Source organism: Heterodontus francisci, chromosome 13, assembly GCF_036365525.1.
Source record: "Heterodontus francisci isolate sHetFra1 chromosome 13, sHetFra1.hap1, whole genome shotgun sequence".
Classification (NCBI taxonomy): Eukaryota; Metazoa; Chordata; class Chondrichthyes; order Heterodontiformes; family Heterodontidae; genus Heterodontus; species Heterodontus francisci.
The window spans coordinates 54,236,124-54,245,400 of record NC_090383.1 but is presented as its reverse complement, the minus strand read 5'-3'; the positions used below and the strand labels follow the sequence as shown (position 1 = coordinate 54,245,400).

The 9,277-nt window shown below is 50.1% G+C and overlaps 1 protein-coding gene across 1 annotated transcript in view; it reads left to right on the top strand.

The window, feature by feature from the left end:
• The first annotated feature begins 657 nt into the window (after positions 1-657).
• LOC137376711 (chitin synthase chs-2-like) overlaps positions 658-9,277 on the top strand; it is a 50,525-nt gene continuing 41,905 nt past the window's right edge. The window contains exons 1-2 of the mRNA XM_068045686.1: positions 658-720; positions 1,409-1,588. Coding sequence (XP_067901787.1) covers positions 658-720; positions 1,409-1,588 — 243 coding nt within the window. The remainder of the gene's footprint in view (positions 721-1,408; positions 1,589-9,277) is intronic.

Below are 9,277 nucleotides of genomic sequence, written 5' to 3'. Positions count from 1 at the left end.
TACAAACATCAGGCCTGCACCTTTATAAGAAACTGTCCTATTTAGAAGATTCAACAGGTTTACCATAAACCACCAGCACTGACCACACCTTGAACTCTTACCCTTTACCTTTTATCAATCTTCTCTTGAGAGTGCATGTGAGAGTGAATGTGTGCATGAGTGGTCTTGCAAACATTTTGGGAATGAATATTGTTCAATAAGTTGTTAATTGTCTGGTTTTAACTGACAAGAAAGCCTGTTATTTATCTATTTCTTTGATCCAAAGACAGTCAGGAGCTAGCTCATCATTTTAAACAAAACACGACTGTGGTCAGTTGGGAGGTGAACAGTGGGAACTACCCACACCCCTTACCACCTATCTATAACATAGTACTATGGGATTATTTACATCCACCTTGGGAGAGCAAACATCTTGTCCTGAAATCTCATCTGAAAATCAGCACCTCCATCAGTGCAGCACTCCCTCAGTACAGCATTGGAGTATCAATCTAGATTTTGTACTCAAGTCTCTGGAGTGGGAATTGAATGCACAACATTCTGAGTCAGAGGCAAAAGTGCTACTAACTGAGCCTGCTATTAACTGGCACCTAAGGAAAAGTAAACAGATCTCCAGCCCACTAGCCAATAAGGCCCAGGGGTAAAATCTTTGTGCTCGGTATGGTCTCTAGGTTCATTCCCATTTTGGTGCCAATCTCAAATGCTCATGAGGAAGAAAACATAGTACAGTTGTGTCAATGGCTTTCAATGCTCCTGAGCTAGCTTGGGAGAGTAACAATTGGTTGCTATTCTTGCTATTGATTGTTATTCAGTAACCTCTGTTAGAGAATGAGTGTGCAGATGTTAGTTGAAGGCAAGGCTAGGCTGAGCTATATACCCTCTCCAATTAAGTAAGCTATGAAGACATAAAGGCTCCAACATTCCTTGGTGCCTGCAGTGCACTCCTGATGTAAGTTGTCCTGCAGTACAGAGCAAACTCAGAATTTGAGCAGAACCCAAATTTGCCAGGTCTCAGTCTGGTCCCCAGCAATTGGCATCCAATCCAAACCTGGCTTATGACAGTGAATCATGCAGGACTGAGTGGAGAGATTTCCAGACTAGGAATTTCCTCATCACTAGGGTCCCTTCTACCCAGCAACCTGATGCTGTGATGAACTTGAGATAAAGGTCAGCTAAGAGGAGAAGTGGAAGCCTTTGTTGTCTCCAGGCTTGGAGTCCCAGCATAGAAGATGCCGGAAATTGTTCCATTATCTTTCACTGATTAGCCTCCTTATAAAGGGAGCTCATCATTTTTGATGCTGTACCTACTGTGGTAGTATCTTGTGAAATAAGAGCAACCATTTTGTACTTTTTTGCCATATTGAAGTGAGTGATGTCAGTATTGAGAAACATACACTTTTATTTTTTGCAGACCAGCCTTCTCTTATTGATCAGCACTTCAAACACTCAATCACCTTTTGCAAATAAGCCTTTCACTTACCTTGTCTTAGCTTGTGCATTACTGGTGCCTAATGTTCTGGCATTTGTCAAGGCCTTATGGAAAACATCATTTGGATCATCCAATGCTCCCCCCCTGAGTATTCTAGGAATGGTAAGCTGAACCTCCGATTCCTTAGTTTTCATTATTTAAAAAAAAAAATTCCGCGGTCATTTTCAGGTTTTCTTAAAAGAAAAATCTTGGAGAGAAACCAATGCTATTTTTCAATCTAGAATTTTGGGGACAAAGCTTATTTATCAATCACTTAGCATAGTTTTGTTTTTAGAACTTGAAATTATAAAGTAGTAAATGAGAAATACAAATGTTTAATTTATTCATTTTAAAGCGATTAAACTCTCTCTAAAATGACAGGGAGAGGAATTTCAGACGGAAGAATTCAGCACATATCCTCTGGTGTAATTTTATGGTTTTAATCACTCTAAGTGCTTCTTTACTTCAAAGAAAAAAAAATTGTCTAATTTAAATGTTGAAGTTATACAAATATTTTTGTACCTTTCGACGATGTATTGACAAGGGGTTGACACAAAGCAGGAGATTTAAGGAAATAGTAACTATTGATGAATCTGCTTTATCTGAGTGAAAATCAGTAAAACCTGACAAAGGGACAACTTTAATCTTCAGTGCCCTGAGTTCACTCACCTAGGTGTGCTCTTCTTGTAGGAATAACCTACTGTTCCTTTTTAGCTAACTTTTCAAAGTTATTTCTCAAAACACACATTGAAGGCAGAGGCAGAAAGAAAAAAGGTGAGTTGAATATCTAATCTATGATACATTAAATATGACAAGTACACCTCACACTCCTTATTTAGATCTCACCATTCTGTGGTGTGAAGTCCTGCCTGCAGCTGCACATTTCGACCACTAGATGGGGCTTCATAAACTCCCTGGGGTAGAACTTCAGCTCAGGTAGAATCTGATTGGCTGCCCCTTCTACACAGCACCTGATATTTAATTCCATTGACTACAATGAGCTGAAAATGTACCGAAGCAGCCAGCCCAGTGTGAGAGGAGTTTCCCTGTACTATAAAATTCAGAAATTATCCATCAAAACAGATGGAACTAACTGAACATGACCGAAGTATCTTATTCATCAACACGGCCTTTTGGCTAAGATCAAGTGTAGTATCTGTTCTTATCAGTGCTCATTTGATTGAGAAGAGACCATGATCATTGCCTTTTGATCCTGGGGAAGCTTTGAGTAAAATGGCTATAACCAATTTTCGAGCTTCGGGCCAGGGAGTGCGCAACACCGTTCGGGTGGTCGTGAAGGACAAGGAAGGAGATGCACCGGTCGATCGCACCTTCTTCATCAAGAAAATTCTCTTCGATTGCTGCGGATTTCAAGCGACGGACGTCTTCTGCCTGCAGGATTTCCCCAGCAGTGGATACTTCGACGTGACGTTCCGGAACGTGGCGGGATGCATCAAGCTCCTGAAGGCGTTCAAGGAGAAAGGGGACCGGGCGCCACTGTCGATCCTCACAGCGGAGCCGCTCTTCACGCTTCCGTCACAACGGGACCGGGTGGTGACGATTCACCTCTACAACTCCCATGTTCCGGTGGTGGATGTACTCACCTTTCTCGCCAGGTACGTCGAGGTGGCCGGCAGCAGCACTGATGTCAAGGACCCCTTTGGCATCTGGACCAGCAAGCGGCAGGTCAAGGTGACCTTGAAGGTAGATCCCAGTGGAGCCATCATCCACCCTCCCTCCAGCTTCGCTATCGGGGGAAGTCGAGGCTTCTTGGTCTACGTTGGGCAGCCCAGAGTTTGCCGCACCTGTGGCAAATCTGGTCAGATGGCAGCCAACTGCAGCATGGTTGTTTGCAAGAACTGCAAGGAGGAAGGCCATCAGACCAAGGACTGTAAGCAGACTAAGTGTTGCAACTTGTGCGGTGCGGCAGGCCATCTCTACAAGACTTGTCCAAAACGTTGCCTCAGCTATGCTCAGGCGGCAAGGTCCAAGGAAAGGCCGGGAGAAGGTTCGACGAAGGCATCCGCTGTTCGAAAGGAGACCAGCAACCTTCTCCGCAGTGAGGAACTTCAACCTGAGAAGGAAGGGGAGGCGGCTGAAACCAACGACCCAGCACCTACCCAGCGCCCGGAAACCCCTCCTCCACAGACAGAATCAATGGAGGAGGAGGCAGCAGATGGACAAACAGGTCAGTGGCAAGTGGTCCAGAGGAAAACCACAAAGAAAAAACATCCCAAAGCCACCACCCAAACCAATGGCAAGAGGAGGCTCTCTTCTGAATCAGACTGCAACAACTCCTCTTCACTGGACGGGGAAATGCTGGAACGACAGCCCCTTCAAAAGAGGCGGCAGAACTCCGAGATGGATGATAAAGCATCCCAGCCCCCGGGCACTGGAAGCTGTGATGGGCCCAGCGTGCCCCAACCCCAATGCCCCACACGTAACGAAGTGGCCAACGCATCTCAGCTCTGTGACACCGGGAGCAAAGACACGTCTGGCGCACCTGAGCTCCGGGAGACCGGGAGCTGTGATGTTTTCGAGGAGGAACAGATGGAAGCAGCTGAGGACAACCCAATCCTCTCTGCCTACAAGATCCCCCCGATGTCACCCGAGCGGCACAAACCCTGCATGAAAAATCAGGAGGGGTTTCTGAGCCCAACCAACGTGAAACTGCTTGCGCATACGATGGGTATGCAGGAACATCCCGAAGGGGAAGGACTGGGACTAGCGAGGACAAATGGTATGGGAAGCAACAACTAATTTTTAGTAAAAAATGGGTGTAAGAATTGCTTCCATTAATGTGCGTAGCATTAAATCGACTACGCGATGTGTTTCAACCTTGGATTACCTTGCCAAGGTCAAAGCTGACCTACTGTTTCTGCAGGAGTGTGGAATACCACACCTCAGCACCTACAGGCAGTGGTCGCGATGGTGGTCCCACGGGCCATCGATCTGGTCGGGGGGTAATGACTGCCGTTCCTCCGGCCTGGGTATTCTGCTGCGGGGAGGTAACTTCACCATCTCCGAAGTTAAGGAGGTGGTGGGCGGCCGCCTCCTCGTAGCAGACGTGATGTACAACAACGCTCCGCTCCGGTTGATCAACGTGTACGCCCCGGTACTACGCAGCGAGCGGCTGACCGTCTTCCAGCAGCTCCCACTGCTGCTGGCGACGTCCAGGCCGGTCATCCTAGGCGGTGACTTCAACTGCATCATCGATGCGGCTGGACGATCCGGCAGTGACGACAGCAAACTGGACGCTACGTCCAGATTCCTAGTAGAAACAGTTAAGGATGCCAAACTGCACGACGTCTTCAGCAAACCTGCAGACGGAGCGCAGCGCAGATACACATGGTCAAGATCGGACGGGTCTGCCCGTTCCAGGATTGACTTCCTGTTTGTGTCCCGTGCTGTCATGGTCGGATCCACCGACGTCAAGCCGGTGTTCTTCTCCGACCACTGCCTCTTACTGGCCGACTGTCACTTACAGGACGACCAGCGGGTTGGCAGAGGGACGTGGAAGCTCAATGCGACACTGCTGACCCCAGAGAACGTTGAGGAACTCAAAAGGGATTACAAAGGTTGGAGGACCGTGAAACCCCTCTTTGAGTCTCCAGTTCACTGGTGGGAAGCGATAAAGGAGAACATCAAGAGGTTCTTCATCCACAAAGGTGTTCAGAAGGCGAGAGAGAGACAGAGGGAACTGTCCCGACTCCAGAAAATTATGCAAAATCTACTCCGGTTGCAGTCAATGGGGGTCGAGGTCAAGGAGGACCTCCAAGAGGTGAAGAGCCAGCAGGTCTCGCTCTTTGCCAAGGAGGCCTCCAAGATCATCTTCCGGTCCAGAGTCCGCTCCATCGAGCAGGATGAGACGTGCTCGCGTTACTTCTTCCAAAAGGTACACAGAGAGAGCTCTGTTATCAGCAGCCTGAAGGAAGAAGATGGCTCGGTAACGTCTTCGCAGTCCGACATACTAAGGATCAGCAAATCCTTTTATGCTGGGCTGTATGACGCGAAGCCCACAGACAGCAGAGCCTCCCAGTCCTTCCTGTCATCTATCACAGAGGTCCTAGATGACAGCAGGAGGGAGAGACTGGACAAGCCGCTAATTCTGGACGAGCTGACACAGGCCGTCGAGTCTTTCGAGACGAGTAAAACCCCCGGGAGCGACGGCTTACCGGTCGAGTTGTACTCGGCCCTGTGGGACTGGGTCGGCCCGGACCTGCTGGAAGTATACGAGAGTATGCTCCTGGCCGGCAGCATGTCAGAGACCATGAGAAAAGGCATCATCACCCTCATTTACAAGCAGAAGGGGGAGAGGGCAGAAATCAGAAATTGGCGGCCCATCTCACTGCTTAATGTTGATTACAAGATTCTGTCCAAAGTCATAGCCAGTCGAGTCAAGTCTGCTCTGGAGTTGGTGATTCACCCCGATCAGACCTGTACTGTACCCGGCAGGAAGATCTCTGATAGTCTCGCGCTACTCAGGGATACGATCGCCTACGTACGGGACAGGAGGGTGGACACCTGCCTCATCAGCCTGGACCAGGAGAAGGCTTTTGACAGGATATCGCACACCTACATGATGGACGTGCTTTCCAAAATGGGGTTTGGGGAGGGAATCTGCAATTGGATCCAACTGCTCTACACAAACATCAGTAGCGCAGTGTCAATCAACGGGTGGGAATCTGAAAGTTTCCCGATCAAATCTGGAGTCAGACAGGGCTGTCCTCTGTCCCCGGTCTTGTTTGTTTGCTGTATTGAACCCTTTGCTGAGTCTATTAGGAAGGATGCGAGCATAAGAGGGGTGACAATCCCAGGCAGCGGAGGCACTCAGGTCAAAACCTCCCTGTACATGGATGACGTCGCCGTCTTCTGCTCGGATCCGCTGTCCGTGCGCAGACTGATGAGCATCTGCGACCAGTTCGAACTGGCCTCGGGAGCCAAAGTTAACCACGGCAAGAGCGAGGCCATGTTCTTTGGGAACTGGACTGACCGATCCTTTGTCCCCTTCACCGTCAGGTCAGATTACCTGAAGGTGCTGGGGATATGGTTCGGAAGTGCCGGGGCGTGCACCAAAACATGGGAGGAGCGAGTAGCCAAGGTACGACAAAAGTTGGGCATGTGGGGGCAGCGATCTCTCTCCATTGTGGGTAAGAACCTGGTCATCAGGTGCGAGGCGCTCACGTTGTTGCTCTACGTGGCGCAGGTCTGGCCCATACCCCACTCCTGCGCCGTGGCAGTCACCCGAGCCATTTTCCGCTTCGTCTGGGGATCTAAAATGGACCGGGTCCGGAGGGACACGATGTTCAAATCTCTGGACATGGGCGGGAAAAATGTCCCCAACGTGGCCCTCATCCTGATGACCACCTTCGTGTGCGGCTGCATCAAGCTATGTGTAGATCCCCAGTACGCAAACTCCAAGTGTCACTACGTGCTGAGGTTCTATCTGTCCCCGGTGTTGCGAAGGATGGGCCTGGTCACATTGCCGCGGAACGCACCATGCAGTTGGGCGGCGCCGTACCACCTATCCTTCGTGGAGCAGTTTCTGCGGAAAAACACCTTTGACCACCGGTCCATCAGGCAGTGGTCTGCACGGAATGTCCTCAAGGCCCTACGGGAAAAGGAAACGGTGGATCCTGTCGGATGGTTCCCCGAGCAGACCGTCAAAGTCATTTGGCGGAATGCCTCATCACCAGAACTTTCAAACAAGCACCAAGACGTAGCTTGGCTGGTGGTGAGAAGGGCCCTCCCCGTCAGATCCTTCATGCACACCCGAAGTCTCGCCCCCTCCGCACAGTGCCCCCGCGTTGGCTGTGGTGGGGAAGAGACGGTCGCCCACCTCCTCCTGGCATGTGCCTTTGCAAAGCAGGTGTGGAAAGAGATGCAGTGGTTTTTGTCAAGGTTCATCCCAAGCAGCTCTGTAACACAGGAGTCTGTGCTCTACGGGCTGTTCCCAGGGACGCACACCGAGACAAACATCAACTGCTGCTGGAGGACTATCAATTCGGTGAAAGACGCCCTTTGGGCTGCCCGAAACTTGCTGGTCTTCCAGCGCAAAGAGTTGTCCACCACCGAATGTTGCAGACTGGCACATTCCAAGGTCCAGGACTACGTGCTGAGGGACGCACTAAAGCTTGGGGCAGCCGCAGCAAAGGCTCAATGGGGAAAGACCACAGTGTAAGGTTCCCCCACCAAGCTGGACTGAGGGGCTGGAACCATGGAAAGCCCCTCGAACTGTATCGTTAATATTCTCAATTGCTGTAAATGTAAAACTGTAATTGACATGACAATTGTGAAACGGAAGGGTTGGGAAGAAACTCATGACATTATTGAAAGAAACTGATCTCTTTTGCAATGTTTGTATTTTGTCGTGCTGTTTGGAAACTGTTTGGCAATGTAATTTTTACAGATTTTTATGAATAAAGTATATTTTGGAAATAAAAAAAAAAAATCAACACTTTAAGATGGCTCGGTAACGTCTTCGCAGTCCGACATACTAAGGATCAGCAAATCCTTTTATGCTGGGTTGTATGACGCGAAGCCCACAGACAGCAGAGCCTCCCAGTCCTTCCTGTCATCTATCACAGAGGTCTTAGATGACAGCAGGAGGGAGGGACTGGACAAGCCGCTAACTCTGGACGAGCTGACAAAGGCCGTCGAGTCTTTCGAGGCGAGTAAAACTCCCGGGAGCGACGGCTTACCGGTCGAGTTGTACTCGGCCCTGTGGGACTGGGTCGGCCCGGACCTGCTGGAAGTATACGAGAGTATGCTCCTGGCCGGTAGCATGTCAGAATCCATGAGAAAAGGCATCATCACCCTCATTTACAAGCAGAAGGGGGAGAGGGTAGAAATCAGAAATTGGCGGCCCATCTCACTGCTTAATGTTGATTACAAGATTCTGTCCAAAGTCATAGCCAGTCGAGTCAAGTCTGCTCTGGAGCTGGTGATTCACCCCGATCAGACCTGTACTGTACCCGGCAGGAAGATCTCTGATAGCCTCGCGCTACTCAGGGATACGATCGCCTACGTACGGGACAGGAGGGTGGACACCTGCCTCATCAGCCTGGACCAGGAGAAGGCTTTTGACAGGATATCGCACACCTACATGATGGACGTGCTTTCCAAAATGGGGTTTGGGGAGGGAATCTGCAATTGGATCCAACTGCTCTACACAAACATCAGTAGCGCAATGTCAATCAACGGGTGGGAATCTGAAAGTTTCCCGATCAAATCTGGAGTCAGACAGGGCTGTCCTCTGTCCCCGGTCTTGTTTGTTTGCTGTATTGAACCCTTTGCTGAGTCTATTAGGAAGGATGCGAGCAGAAGAGGGGTGACAATCCCAGGCAGCGGAGGCACTCAGGTCAAAACCTCCCTGTACATGGATGACGTTGCCGTCTTCTGCTCCGATCCGCTGTCCGTGCGCAGACTGATGAGCATCTGTGACCAGTTCGAACTGGCCTCGGGAGCCAAAGTTAACCACGGCAAGAGCGAGGCCATGTTCTTTGGGAACTGGGCTGACCGATCCTTTGTCCCCTTCACCGTCAGGTCAGATTACCTGAAGGTGCTGGGGATATGGTTCGGAAGGGCCGGGGCGTACACCAAAACATGGGAGGAGCGAGTAGCCAAGGTACGACAAAAGTTGGGCATGTGGGGGCAGCGATCTCTCTCCATTGTGGGTAAGAACCTGGTCATCAGGTGCGAGGCGCTCACGTTGTTGCTCTACGTGGCGCAGGTCTGGCCCATACCCCACTCCTGCGCCGTGGCAGTCACCCGAGCCATTTTCCGCTTCGTCTGGGGATCTAAAATGGACCG